The sequence below is a fragment of the Danio rerio genome, chromosome 2 (assembly GCF_049306965.1).
Source record: "Danio rerio strain Tuebingen ecotype United States chromosome 2, GRCz12tu, whole genome shotgun sequence".
Lineage (NCBI taxonomy): Eukaryota > Metazoa > Chordata > Actinopteri > Cypriniformes > Danionidae > Danio > Danio rerio.
The window spans coordinates 54739442-54755290 of NC_133177.1; the positions used below are offsets into that span (position 1 = coordinate 54739442).

The 15849-nt window shown below is 39.1% G+C and overlaps 1 protein-coding gene and 1 long non-coding RNA gene across 4 annotated transcripts in view; one reads left to right on the forward strand and one right to left on the reverse strand.

Annotated features, from left to right (window-relative positions):
• The window catches only part of pigrl3.10 (polymeric immunoglobulin receptor-like 3.10), a 36384-nt gene extending 35540 nt beyond the window's left edge, over positions 1–844 (reverse strand). For 2 of the 3 annotated variants that reach the window (XM_073911607.1, XM_073911603.1), the window contains exons 1-2: positions 777–844; positions 279–599 (exon numbers count right to left, since the gene is read on the reverse strand). In XM_073911607.1, coding sequence (XP_073767708.1) covers positions 279–599; positions 777–822 — 367 coding nt within the window. In that variant the 5' untranslated portion in view covers positions 823–844. 3 annotated transcript variants of the gene reach the window in all.
• A 7252-nt stretch (positions 845–8096) lies between these two features.
• On the forward strand, positions 8097–10017 carry LOC141378942 (uncharacterized). Its single transcript, XR_012394740.1, has 2 exons — positions 8097–9569; positions 9671–10017. It is a non-coding gene; the product is annotated as an uncharacterized lncRNA (long non-coding RNA).
• The last annotated feature ends 5832 nt before the right edge of the window (positions 10018–15849 follow it).

A 15849-nucleotide genomic window follows, 5' to 3' on the forward strand; every position in this document is an offset into this window, starting at 1 on the left:
AGACTGTAATTTGAATTGCAACTTGTTGGGGACCTATTTGGGTCTGCACCTTCTCTTTGACAGAAGAACAGTCATGAGATCTCAACAATTAAATATAGACCTGCAGTAGTCGAGGCCACATTGTGTTTTTTCATTAGTCATCGCACATCCTACACTTTAATTAACTCCTTTTTCAGTTCCACTTGTGTGAACAGAAATAAACCTCACAAATAACACAACCTTTTGCATTATTTATTTGTCAGGGAAATAAAATAGAGATTTGGAAAGGTTTTCTTTACCTGATTGTACCTTCAGATACAAATAATAAGAAGCGTCTGGTTTCTCACTGTCACCGATCTCCACAGCGCACCAGTAATATCCAGAGTCTGACGGCTGCAGATTCTGCCATTCCACTGTAAAGATACTCTGTGCTGGGTAATCAGTGATGGAAAATTTACTTCTTGGGCCATTTCCAAATGCCAATATAGTGCAAGAGCTCCAAAACATCCCCTGACACCAATACTTAAGATTTTCTTGATATTGTTCTACATATTGACATGGAATAATGCCTGGAAATCCAGATTTCACTCCTATATTCAGTTTATCAATCCAAGCTCCATCTGTAGACAAGATTACATGTAAATGAAAACACAAAAGAACACTCATAAACTGCACAAACACTAATGAAGTAAATGTATAGTGAAGAAAAACTAGCATCAAACAACTGTAACACATTAATTGAACAACAGACCATATAACAATTTAACAATACAATTTTAAAAGGAATTATAACTTACCTCCAATGTGAAGCAAAACCCCAGTGAGAATCAGAGTGTGAATCATGTCTGCAGTGGAGTAAGTGTGTGTGTGTTAGAGGAGCTGGTCTCTATGTTACTTTACTTTTTAGAGGAAGAGCAGAAATATCTAAAACCACACTTGTGTGAACAAATGAGCAAAGTCATTGTTTTGCAGCCAGCAACATCACACATCAACAGAACAACATTTCACTACCGAGTTTTCAGTTTTTGAGCAGGTTAATGAATGTTGAATGACAGTGATGCTTCATCAGAATTAGCTCTTATTCAGTTCAATAATTTGATTTATTCATAAAACTGGCCTAAATACTAATAAATATCAAGGCTGAGCAGATGAGAGGTTTGAAACACAAGTGTCAAACTGTCATTCTCAGTGCCAAGTACTGAAGGAATAAAATTACAGTCTAATGCTTCTTTTGAATTAAATACATGTGGTCATGCTTATTTTGCATATGTATATGTGTTTGCTTGAACCATGATAATCTAATGAGTCCACGCAGTGATATGATGAGACATTCTGTTTGACCTTAAAATGAGACAGGAACTTTCCACCCCTATAATGTCAAATAACTAAATCTGTAACAAGCAAGTCTTGCAGAAAGCCCTTGTCTGGGTTGCAGCTGTGATGTGTGACTTTTCTACACAGAAAAGAGAACTGGAGCAAATGAGGAAAATATTGCCTTATTGTCTTACTAATCACTCTTTTCTCTTGATATATTTTTGCTATTGGAGGAATATACTCCCATCTACCTCACTATTCATTATTTACAATATGTGTTTTTGTCAGATATGACGATGTCTCCTGATATAGCGTACTTCTACTTAACCCCTGTTATAATGTGTTTCTAACTAACTGCTAAAACCACAAGAGCTGTGTGTGGGTGCTGGCTGGAGACAGATCTGCAAGAGGGGCTTCCCCTAGATGGGTGCATACACAGGTCAAGAGTTCATAGACAGGACTATGAGGAAAAGCAGATGTGGGTAGATGCAGCATTTTTATACTGTTCTTTGTGTATGCGTGATGTATGATGCTTTAATAAAATTGATATTATCCTGATAATTCTATAAGGAAGTTATGATGCTCAGCTGTGCTTTGATGATTTTTTGCTACAGTTGCTTGCTGCACCCCAGATGTCAGTAGTGTCAAGTATGTCAAGGAGGAGTGATACTTTCACTTGCCCTTTTGTTTCTGTGTGCAGAGGTATCTCTGTTTGCAGCCCACAGACTTTTGAGAGATGATTCTGCCTGAAAACAGCTGATGGCAACAATAGAGATTGGGGGTAACTGATCAGAGGAGTGGCCAAAAAGATTGAACGCTGCTGATGGATAAAAGGAGGGAGTCGAGAGAGTTCGAGAGCTTTTGGACATCCAGACTGCTTGGCTGACGGTTCTTCAAAAGCCCAGGATCCTGATCTTCGCTTTATTCACTTATGCTCGATAAATAAATTCATTTGATTTTGATTGATTGACTCCTGACCAGGGCCGGAGTGGGACTCTTTTTCAGCCCTGGAGTTTCAAGCCTCAGACCGGCCCACCTCAGTTCACCACTGACTATATTAAAATAAGGTTATTTCCAATTCAGTTTCTAATTACACTATCACGTCTTTTTTGAGAAAACAGCACTTTTAGAACTTCAAATGTTCAACAACCCTTACAGTATTATGTTTTAACAATAAAAATGAAAAAAAAAAATAATAATAATAATTGTTACTCAGACAAGGACCGAACCTAGGTTGACCGCGTCATAATCTATTGTGCTAACCACTGTACCACAACAGCTGTACATTGAAAAGTGACTTATCTAGTTATATCATCATTAACCTGCAGGCTGCATCCTGCTCACGAGGCTACGAGAAAATAGATAAATAAAAATAAGTAGAGAAAAAGAGCAGAGCTGCGGTAAAATAATGAATAAGAAGGCTGTGGTCAAGTAAATAAATAAATTATTTTTAAAAAGTGTGACTGCTGAGAGCAACAGATTCTGGAACTAGGGACACCGGCCCTCGCGGCCAAAAAACGGACCGGCCCACCGGGAATTCTCCCGGTCCTCCCGATTAGCCAATCCGGGCCTGCTCCTGACCGATTATTGAATTGGGGTGGACTAAGGCAAGTGAGAAATAGTCCAACAAAATGGAGGGGGCACCCGGATCGGTCAACAAAGGAGTCTGAAAGGAGGAGTTGATAATTCGAACTCCACACTGAACTTCAGCGGCGTTTCTTCATTCAACACTTGACCCGTCACTAAAAGAAGGTAAGCAGAAGCCTGTTTCTACCAAAATTCTGCTATTGATTATTACTAAAATTGCGTGTTGAATGAGAAACTGAAACTGAAGTAATTAAATATTAAAAGTAAGTTGAGATATATGAGTGAATAAAGCCTAGGCACTTTTCCCCTGCCCTGGTTAAAGTCCAGGCACTTTTCCCCTGCCCTGGTTAGAGTCCAGGCACTTTTCCCCTGCCCTGGTTAAAGTCCAGGCACTTTTCCCCTGCCCTGGTTAAAGTCCAGGCACTTTTCCCCTGCCCTGGTTAGAGTCCAGGCACTTTTCCCCTGCCCTGGTTAGAGTCCAGGCACTTTTCCCCTGCCCTGGTTAAAGTCCAGGCACTTTTCCCCTGCCCTGGTTAAAGTCCAGGCAACGTTTCCCCTGCCCTGGTTAAAGTCCAGGCACCGTTTCCCCTGCCCTGGTTAAAGTCCAGGCAACGTTTCCCCTGCCCTGGTTAAAGTCCAGGCACCGTTTCCCCTGCCCTGGTTAAAGCCCAGGCACCGTTTCCCCTGCCCTGGTTAAAGTCCAGGTTAGGTTAGGTTAGGTTAGGTTACTTTATTTATACCCGAAGGTAGATTTGATTTGCAGTCAAGAGTCCTCATCTTACAACAGTGCCACACAAAGCAACTCACACAGTAACAACAACAAATGCGCATTAGGACATAAAAACATAAACATAAAGGATAAATAAATAATCACTTTAAGTGTCCACCCCCCTCCCCCAAGTAAATATTTAAAATGATTTAAAATATACAGGTCACTAAAACATCTCTGCTTAAATCTTATTTAAATGTCTAATGGCTGCTGGTATAAAACTATTTTTGTAACGTTTCGTTTTACAGCTTAATACTAGAAACCTACGACCGGAGGGAAGGAGCTGAAACTCTGAATGTAGGGGATGAGCAGTGTCATTTAAGATTGAATTTGTAATTCTCTTTAGCTGCCTGGTGTACACAGCTTCTAGATTGGCTAGTGACACCCCGGTCAGCTTACTGGACCACTTAACTATTTGATTTAGTGAGTTTTTATTCTTGACAGAAAGATTTCCAAACCATGACACCAGAGCAAAGGATAAAACGGATTCAAGAAAGGCGTGATAAAATAGATTTATCATCTGTTTATCAATATGGAAATAATTTAACTTTCTCAAGCAAAATAGTCGCTGGTGCCCCTTTTTACACACTGCTGCACAATTCTCATCAAAGGAAAGTTTAGAGTCAATAATTGTGCCAAGGTATTTATATGATTGCACACTTTCCACAGTCTGATTTTTAATGGAAGTGCTCACCTGTGAGTGAGCAGCCTTCCTAAAATCCACGATCATATCTTTTGTCTTTAAAATGTTTAACTGAAGATATGACTCCTCACACCATCTGACAAAGTCAGTGAGTACTGGACCATGACCTGTTTCATCATCCAGGCAACGTTTCCCCTGCCCTGGTTAAAGTCCAGGGATTTTTTCCCTGCCCTGGTTAGAGTCCAGGCTATTTTATAAACTTTTTCCTGTGTTGCATTTTTAAGTGTTATAAACAGCTGATTTTTTATTTTTATTTTTTATATATATAAATATATATATTTTTTTCACTGATTAATTGAAAACATAAAACAACATGGAGGGAGAATTTGATCGTGAATGTGAGGAATATGGCTATCCTCCAGTTCAGGCTCAGTGGAAAAGGGTAGCGGAACTGGCCATAGCACAAGCAGACTCAAAGAAAAAAAAAAAAAAAAAAAAAAGCTACAGCCAGAAAGAAGGATAAAAGCAGCTGAAGTATATTTTGGGATGTACAGATCAGACAAGACACAAACGCAAATTTGGCCAAAAAATTTTGAGGAATGGAGGAATAAACACATATAACATTGAAACAACACAAAGAAAAGCTAGAAAAGATTAAGTCACAGCTGTTAAAACTACAGCTGTAAGAGGCTAAAGCTAAATTACAGAATAAGATGGCCGTAAGACAAAATACACAAATGCAACAAGTCATTGCTCCTCTGACTCATGTACCTGCTATGTCGCCTGTGCAGCCACCACAACCTAGTCCACAACCACTAATTTCTTACACACAGTCACCATTATGCCTCAGCCCAACACAGCACCACAGACATACACACAGCAGCCAAACTAATATCATAGAGGGGGCGACCAAAAAAAAAAAAAAACTTTTGGAGTTGTTTTGTGTGTGTGAACCCAAACTATAGGAAAGATCAATGTCCAATCAGCCATTGGAGATATGGGGACACCAACAAGGGTTGTTTTGTTGTGTGGAGATTTAAACCACTGGCGAGATCAGTATCCAGTGAACAGCCAACCTGCGGGGGGTTGGGATCACCGAAGAGGTGGGGCTGCTGGTCGAGGCAGGAGACCTGAACCAATACAAACTCTCCCATCATCCCCAGCCCCTAAACCCCGGGGGAACCAGGTGCCCACTCAATTCCCAGTGTGGGACCTGGGGGATGAGGCGGAGACTTATTGACGGGACCCACAGAGAACCAGCAGGGGGGGACAGGCCGAACCCCTACTGTAGATAATGGTCAACGCTAGGCCATTAACAGCCTTGGTGGATACTGAGGCCACACTTTCTACAGTCACGAAGGGGGCAGTGACTGATGATATGTTGTCAAGCAAGACAATTGAAGTAATAGGTTCTCTGGGGAAGCAGAAAGATGGCCAGCTACAAAAAACAATACCCGTCACCGTGGCTAACCAGCAACTAAGCCACAGTTTTCTCTACTCAACAATTGTGCCTGTGGCCCTTCTGGGGAAAGATTTATTAGTTAAACTGGGAGCCAGCATATTGGGTTCACCTGATGGGGTTATCATCACCTTCCCTAATGACAGGTCATTTAACTGCTCAAAACATGGGGCGTCACTAGATGGACAGTGGTTACTGTTCACATGCAAGTAGTGGGAGGGTGCTGATTTCTACTAGGTGGAGCTGGACAACACAGGTTGAAGCCCTGACAGTTTGGTCTCCCTATACAACCTTTGGAAACCCAGGATTAACCAATTAGGCATTCACTTACCACCATCTGACCCCCTGCACTGCACACTGTTCTATGACAGAAACGATAAATTATACTATGAAGATGAATGCTTGTCACTAGTGGCCACAAAATGGGTGTTACAGGGAAAGGGTCTACTAATTGGCAAAGAGGGGGTGGTCACCCAAATTAACTGATGAACAATAAAAAAGGTATGAGATGGCTGACACAGCTTTACCAAATGTTTCAGTTGCCATAAATCCAGTGCATGAAGCCGAGGAGTTGGGAACAATGACAAAACCGAAAGTCGCAAATTGGAAAAAAAAATCGAATGTTACGTAAGCCTTATATTAACCATAAAAAAGCCTATAATAACACACTTAGTCATATCAGTTGGAAATTAAACCTAATTTACTTTCTGACATTTAAAAGACAATATAGAATAGTTTCAATTATTAATGCCATACATATATTAAACGACTTTCCTGTGATTGTGCACCTATCACTGAATTGGGTCTAAAAAAAAATTAATTATAGCCTGTCTTGACTGGACTGTAATTGACATCTCCTCCTAGAGTTCTGAGTTTGCTGGTGGCTGTTGTTTTAGAGCAGATGATGGAAGTCTGAGGACAGGTTAGGGCATATAAATTGGAAAAGTCTAAATGATACCAATAGTTGAATCACTTAAGTTAGCAAAAGATTTAAGGGTTAACATCTAACTTGAATGCGCATAAGTGGGTACAGCTGTACATGTCAAATTGCCACAGTGGCGGAGGTCTGGTTTCTTTACCTCCTTGGGTCGACCTATCTCAGGAACAGAAAACTGTTGAGCATTCCTTGGGTCTGGCTCATCTTCATAGTACTGCCGGCATTAAATATAATTATAGATATGACAGAAAATTGGCTAAAATCTGTGTACACACTAAAATGAACTGACTGAATGTTTTGCCTATTGCATTAATGTCTATACATTCTTCTGCAACATGACCCGACTTCACACCTTTTGAGCTTTTGACAGGTCGACAGTATCCTGGCCAGAGTTCTGCGCTTTCCCTGGAAAGCATTTACACCATTGTCACCAAGATGTTATCATGACAAACTAACTTCTTTGATTGCAGCTTTTGTCTTTATAAATCACTCCTGACAAACAGTCTAAAGAACCAGTGGCCAATGCTGCTGATTGGGTAGACCTTTGCCTGTTTAAGAGGAAGTGGAGGAAGCCCACATGGTCTGAACCATACAAAGTCATTGCAAGATTGTCCCATTGTGTTAAGGTTGCTGGGTGATACCTGGTACCACCTCTCATCCTGTGTTGCATGTAATAAACCTAACCATTCTCTTGCAGAAATTAGAGTGGGCCTGACTTCTCAGGTCCAAGAGAGGGAGACTCAGATTATACGAGACACTGACACTAACAGACCTGCAACACACACAACTAATTACTCGCTGCCACTCTGACAAATAGAAAATTAAAAATTGAACAAAATTGAACACCTATTTCAAACACTGGACAATGAACCATTAGCTCACTGTGTAAGTGCTGACTGTGCTTTTGGGGCTGATATAGCAAAACAATTCAGAGAAAGATACAGTGTAAAAAGATTGAAATTAAATTTAAACAACCAAGACAGGATTATCTTTCATCTGGTGACAAAAAATTGACTACTAACAAATTAACATAAGAAGACTTTAAAGCCAGTCTGATTTAGATGAAATATTAGTGTCTGTTATTCAGAGTGAGCAGTGTGTCTGTACCCCGGCTTGGGTGTTGCCTGGACAAACCGGACTTCACCACAGTTTTGCAAGTAATCAATGAAGTGTTTTCTGATGTTAATATGCTGATCACAATCTACAGTTTATAAATTAACCCCTATATCCTTTAAGGGTTTGAAATTATTTTTATATTATTTTTATATTTAAATGTTATTATTATTTTTTTAAATATTATATGACATGTGATAGTTCTTGTTTTAAATAGTTGAAGAATTAAGAGTGTTACTGCATCTCATCTGATTCACCCTTAGGAGTGGCCCTTGAATTGGTAAGAATTGTCACAGCCAGAGAACAACATTTGAGTTGTTGTGTAGCTCAGTGGTTCCTAAAGTGGGGTCCGTGGGACATTAACAGGAGTTATTTCCAAAATCAAATTAATTTTATTAAAATATCAGAATTACCATATAACCATAACCTGCTGAAGATAAAAATAAAAAACAACAACATGCAAATGAAAAGTCATCAGCCTTTCAATTATTATCATCATTTTTTCATAGGGTTGGTGTGTTTACATTAGCTTAACACTGAAATAATGTCAGCTGCAGCATATTGATTTTATAGCACCAAGTTAAACGTTCTGACACCTTTATAGCAGTCAATTACATTAAAAATAAAAAAAACAAGATACTAATCATACTACTTTAGCATCGTTACTACTTTAGCATCACCTAAAACTGGATCGTTTACCCCTAGAGAGGGAGCATACAACTGTTTCAATTTTAATATGTGAAAAAAAAAAATACATAAAAACGTTCTTCTTATATAACATGGCCCTGGACGAATCGGTGACTAGGGCCCTGGAAGGACTGAGGGCTTTGTCTAATGAGATGCAGGAACACTGAGGTATTAATAACCCCATTCATAAGTTGTTTACTGATATGTTTGGGAATTAAAAGGGGTTAATAATATTGATTATGCATTCTCTGGAGATATTTTTGGGGATGTTGGTTACTTGTAGTTGTTGTTGCATACTATGTTTTAGGTCATTGTGTAACAGAATGATTGTTGCAGCAATTAAGAAGAAAGAGGCTCCGCCTCCTTACAGTATGCCACTGCTGGGAATAAGAGATGTTGACTCTAAGGAAGAAGAAGCAGAAGTGTGATCTCTAAAGAGATCAAGAGAGGGAATTGAAGGAATAAAATTACAGTCTAATGCTTCTTTTGAATTATATACATGTGGTCATGCTTATTTTGCATATGTATATGTGTTTGCTTGAACCATGATAATCTAATGAGTCCACGCAGTGATATGATGAGACATTCTGTTTGACCTTAAAATGAGACAGGAACTTCCCACCCCTATAATGTCAAATAACTAAATCTGTAACAAACAAGTCTTGCAGAAAGTCCCTGTCTGGGTTGCAGCTGTGATGTGTGACTTTTCTAAACAGAAAAGAGAACTGGAGCAGATAAGGTAAATATTGCTTTATTGTCTTACTAATCACTCTTTTCTTTTGATATATTTTTGCTATTGGAGGAATATACTCCCATCTACCTCACTATTCATTATTTACAATATGTGTTTTTGTCAGATATGACGATGTCTCCTGATATAGCGTACTTCTACTTAACCCCTGTTATAATGCGTTTCTAACTAACTGCTAAAACCACAAGAGCTGTGTGTGGGTGCTGGCTGGAGACAGATCTGCAAGAGGGGCTTCCCCTAGATGGGTGCATACACAGGTCAAGAGTTCATAGACAGGACTATGAGGAAAAGCAGATGTGGTAGATGCAGCATTTTTATACTGCTCTTTGTGTATGCGTGATGTATGATGCTTTAATAAAATTGATATTATCCTGATAATTCTATAAGGAAGTTATGATGCTCAGCTGTGCTTTGATGATTTTTTGCTACAGTTGCTTGCTGCACCCCAGATGTCAGTAGTGTCAAGTATGTCAAGGAGGAGTGATACTTTCACCTGCCCTTTTGTTTCTGTGTGCAGAGGTATCTCTGTGTGCAGACCACAGACTTTTGAGAGATGATTCTGCCTGAAAACAGCTGATGGCAACAATAGAGATTGGGGGTAACTGATTAGAGGAGTGGTCAAAAAGATTGAACGCTGCTGATGGATAAAAGGAGGGAGTCGAGAGAGTTCGAGAGCTTTTGGACATCCAGACTGCTTGGCTGACGGTTCTTCAAAAGCCCAGGATCCTGATCTTCGCTTTATTCACTTATGCTCGATAAATAAATTCATTGATTTTGATTAATTGACTCCTGACCGATTATTGAATTGGGGTGGACTAAGGCAAGTGAGAAATAGTCCAACAGTACCTGAGGTACGCAAAGTTTGGACTTGTGTGCTTGGAAGTTCAGACTTGCCAAGTTCGACTTCCAACTCCCAAGAACCCGATGACACAAATCAGGTACTTCTTTTAAATGGAATAGCAGTGTTCTTTTATAATGTAATTTACCTCACTGTGGATTTATTGTTTTTACTGTACATTAAAAATAAAATGAATTAATTATGTAAAACACAGCTTCTAATAATTTGGATTTAAGAAAAAGTAAACATAATTCCCCATAAATGTGATTAAGGCATTATGTACATACCATCTTCACTGCATGTTTAGTACATATAGCCTATTACAAAGCATAATTTATGAGAAAATGTGTACAATTAATCAAAGTAAATGCATAATGAAGTTAAATACGTTATTGGTTATTATATATAGATCCATGTGTTTGATTATCAGATTAAAAAAAAACTACAACGGCCATTAGACAAGTATAAAAAACAAGATGTATACAATATAAAATAAAGATATGCAGTGTGGTAAGCAAAGACAAACAGTGTAACGTTATAACATGGTAACATTAACTAAATAAAAACAATTATAAAACAATACTGCCATAACAATACATCTGAGAACAAATAATAGATATAAAAGTAAAAAAAAAAAAAAAAAGTAATACACAAGATGTAATAAATACAGTGGTGGAAAGAGTACTGAAAAATCATACTTAAAAGTACCATTACTAAAAAAAATACCATTATAAAAAGCTGATGCAGAAATCACAGGACTGATTTTTTCTAACTGGCATAGTGTCACGGTTAGAGGAAGGAGGACCCAAATGCAGAATGAGAAAAGGGGTGTTTATTGACAATGTGATATGAAGAGGGGTTTTGGTGAAACAGTCCAATGGTGGGGAATCTTGGATGAAGCAGGTAGACAAAGGAAGACTTGAGTCCAACAGCAGCCTGACAGGACACCAGCAACCGGGGACTCTTAGCAGAAAAGGCTGGATGCGCGCACACACGTGCACAAAACCATAAACTAAATAACTAACTAAGATACAGAAACTATTGACAAACTAAAAAGCAAAGAGAAATGAAATTAGCTTTTAACTTACTGATAATTAACAAAGAAACAAAACCAATAAAAGGGAATTAAACACTTAAAGCTACGAAATAAGATAAATAGAATATCTTAAACAAAACAAACTTGAAAGGATTAACCAGATAGGGATGATACTGAAGGCCAACTGAAAAACCAAAACAAACGTTAGACAAAGACAACTCTCTCACAAACAACAGCACAGATAAACAAGCACAGAATGGCAACACCATGAAACAAGTAGCAAGAAGCAACATGCAACAATGAACCGACGAAGGCATGAGAGAAGAGAGCACATTATAAAGGGAGGAAAGAACATGAGGACCAGGTGTAAACACTGAGACTAACGAGGACTAGACGAGGGTCAAACAAGGGGGTGTGGCAGTAGGAAAGAAAGAGGGAGGAACGAAGCAGCACATGGTGGACACAAACAAAGGCTTAGCCATGTGTTTAAACACAACACAAACATAGACGCATAAAACGTATGTAACCCTTTTCTTAACCTTAAGAATTATTTTTAACTATCCTGTTCAGAAATACCTGGGTTCCCGGCAGTTGAATGGTGAATTAGCCGGTATTTTTACTCCTTTGTACTCTAAAAAACTAGTTTTAGCTGAATTAAACTATTACAGTGTGTATATATTTGCAATTTGTTTGTTTTGTGTTTTTTATATGAATTCAATATATAACAAAAACACAATGAGATGTCAAATTTAGATTTTAAGAGAAATAATAACAATTTATTACAATTTTGTTTAAAGTAAAAAGAAAATAAATAAAATAAAAGAATCAGCCCTTTATCTACATCACAAGAAAATAAAAAAACAACAACAATAGAATAGAATAAAGAAGAATAAACAATTTAAATGGAAATCCCACTAAATAAAGTTTTACTCTTTCAGTCAAAATTTATCACCTTAATTCTTCAAAATAAAATATGTAAACTAGCCTTACAAGTTTAAGTGTTGTTCTTTACTGACTTCTTTTGTTCTATATTTCTTATGTTTCCTTACATTTTGTTTTACCCCAAATCAACAGATGAGATAAAAATCACATTAAAGCTAAACGCTTCTGAAATAACACACCTAAACACTATTAACTCAGATCGTTTCACAATTGTAAACAAAAAATGAATAAAGTGAACCTCCAAATCTTTACAATTTAAATGGTCTCGGTCTAGTTCACAAACTTATTATTAATCAGTCACAGTCATAACAGTCACAAAGTCACTCAGTCAAAAAAAACATTAGTATGCATACTTTAACGTTGGGGCCCAGTTCGTTGGTGCACATTCACAGTTGTATTGTTTCAGAACGATCTCTCAAAATGCAATGATGATGTCACTTACGTCCATCCGATGAAAGCCAAACATGTAATGAAATCCCTCCTGCACAAAGCTGCGATTTACCGCTGTCCCACGCGATAATTCCACGTCCAGCGCTGAAACAGGTCTGTCCAGTTCAGAGCAGCATCACCACCAACTCAATCAGCACAGTCACTGTTCACTCAGGTAAATGTCATTAGCGTTAGCGGCTATGCTACGAGCATGGTGTCCTCAGCTGAGAGCATACACTCGTGTGATACACGACGATCGCAAAGCGAAAACTCCACAGAGAGAAAAGCAAATAAAACGAGCAGAGTCCCAGTCACTTTTACTTTCACTTTGAAGACTTAATATTACCAATATATCGCCTCCCAACTATGAAAACACATAGGACGATCTGCAGCTGCTTCTCACGAGGCTCCTCTCTTTTTTTTTTTCTCTCGCTCTCTCACGCAGCTTACGTTATGATGTCATCTTAAAGGAACAGTAACTGACCAGCAAAATAGTGCTCTCTTAATATGTTGTGTCATAAAAATACAAAAATCAAATGTTGCTGGATTAACTACTTACATGCAGTTAGAAATAAACAAAAAACATATTATAATCTGAGAATATTTTAGGGGTCCCTACATACTCCCCCCACCAAATATCCAGTATGTCCCCATGCTGGTTACTAAATTGCTGCAGATCAATTACATAGCAACCATCTGTTTAAAGGGCACAAGTACAGGTCGGTTTTTACAGGTTGTACACAAAGCATTGGGATTACACCACCAAGCATGTGATTTATTTAAACTCCCATAAACATTAAGCACTTCTGTGGTAAGTGCATTAATACCACAGCATTTAGATGATACAGAATGAAGGTATGGTACACCCAGCTTGTCATAAGTAAATCTGGTAGAAGGTTTTCTCTCCCTACTAGACCTACGTACTTCAAAAGGTACAATCTCTTGCTGAGTTTCATTATCAGTACTCTGAACAGTAGTCTGTGATGTACTCTCAGAAACTTCAGTCATTACATTATCCACTACATCAGTGTTCCTATCTGCATCTGTTAACTGAAATTCAGAGGTTTCACTTTGAAATGGGATAACTGGTATTTCAGACACACGGTGAGCATTGCTATAGTCTAAGCATTCTACAGCTTGTTCAGGAGTTTCACCCTGTATCTCCTGAGCACTTTCAGATGAAATCGGTGCCATATCCTCAACATAACACCCATATTCAGAGTCTGAATCTGAAGAATCATGTTCTCTTGAGAAAACATCAACTGCAATAGGCGGGTTTTCTGACTGAGCAGTTTTAAGCTTCTCTTTCACACTTCTATGCCTCAAATTCTTAGGCAAAGAAGTAGGACCTAAATCTACCTTGGGCTTTAGCCTTACTTCTTGTCCTAAAGGCAAGAGGTGATTCCGGTGCATGACTTTAATTGGTCCATTACCATCAACAGGCTTCAAACGATAAACTGGAATACCAGACAATTGACTTTCCACTACATAAGGATTTTCACTCCACCTATCGGCAAGTTTTTGTTTTCCCTTGAGACCAAGGTTTCGGATCAGAACTCTGTCCCCCACACTTAAACTATGATAGCGAACTTTCTGATCATACCTTGCTTTGTTACTTTGATTCATCTTTTCAGAGGAAACCTGAGCCAACTGATAAGCTGCCTGTAATTCCTGCTTCATTTTGGACACATACTTTGAATAGGAACCAGATGATGAGCTATCAGCAGACACACCAAAGCAAACATCAACAGGCAGTCTAGCTTCTCGGCCGAACATCAAAAAGTAAGGAGAGAAACCTGTAGCTTCATTGACAGTACAATTATAAGCATGTACTAAACGTGCTATGTGCTGGCTCCATTTACTTTTCTGACTAGGCTCTAAGGTACCCAGCATATTCAACAGAGTTCTGTTAAATCTCTCAGGCTGGGGATCACCTTGGGGATGATATGGTGATGTTCTAGATTTCTTAATCCCTAGCATAGTCAGCATTTCAGACACTAACTGGCTCTCAAAATCTCTGCCTTGGTCTGAGTGAATTCGAGTAGGGAGACCATAATGTATGAAATATTTCTCCCACAAAGTCTTTGCCACTGTTGAAGCTTTTTGATCTCTAGTGGGAAAAGCTTGGGCGTAGCGTGTGTAATGGTCAGTAACCACTAAGACATTGCACACATTTCGTGAGTCAGCTTCAATGGAAAGAAAATCAATACATACAAGGTCCAGAGGTCCTGAACTCTGCATATGTGACAAAGGAGCCGCTCTTTGAGGTAACGTCTTTCTTTTGATGCAGCGCTCACAGGTCTTACAGTAGGATTCCACATCAGGCTTCATGTGTGGCCAATAAAATCGATCTCGGACTAGACCATAGGACTTCTCAAACCCTAAATGTCCAATGTCGTCATGCAAAGACTTCAACACTGAGCTGTGAAATTGTTTTGGTAGTACAAGCTGTTGTTTCACTTTGTGATTACTCTGTCTGACAATTCTGTAAAGCATCCCATTATTTACTACCAATTTTTCCCACTCCCGTTTCAGAATTTTCATACTAGGATGGCTACTTCGAATGCTACTAGCAGGTTTCTTATCACACACAGCTTTCCACACTTCGCCAAGTAAAGAGTCATTCCTCTGAGCTGTTTGAAGGTCACTTGAACTAAACAAGGGTAGGTGATCAGCAGCTACTTCCATAACATGAGAGTAAGCTTTGGGGACAGCAGACATGTGTGCTCCAGCTTGTTTCACCACACAAGTGTAAAATCCGTTCTCTGCTCTCTTTTCAAGGGACACAGCTTGACAAAAAGTCCTCACCCCTACAGCTGGAATTTCCTGCCACTCATCGTCCTCACTGCGGTGAGTATGCGGACGCCTCGACAACGCATCAGCATCAACATTTCTGCGGCCAGGTCTGTATTTTAGGCTGAAATTGTAGGTGGTCAAGGCAGACAGCCAACGGTGACCTGTCGCATCCAGTTTTGCTGATTTTGTTATATAGGTTAGAGGATTATTGTCGGTTCTAACCTCAAACGGAACACCATATAGATAGTCGTGCAGTCGATCCACAACAGCCCACTTCAGTGCTAAGAATTCCAGTTTATGGGCTGGATAGTTTCTCTCTGAAGGGGATAAGCTGCGACTGATAAAAGCTACTGGACGTAATCCGCTCTCATGTTCTTGATACAAAACTCCTCCTAGTCCATCCATGCTTGCGTCCACGTGCAAGACATATGGCTTCTGTACATCCGCAAAGGCTAACACTGGCGCTTGTGTCAAACACTTTTTCAGCGTTTCAAAAGCTGTGTCACACTGAGCCGACCATCGAGAACCAAACGGTTCAGAGGACTTATAGCAGGGCTTAGTGTTGCAAA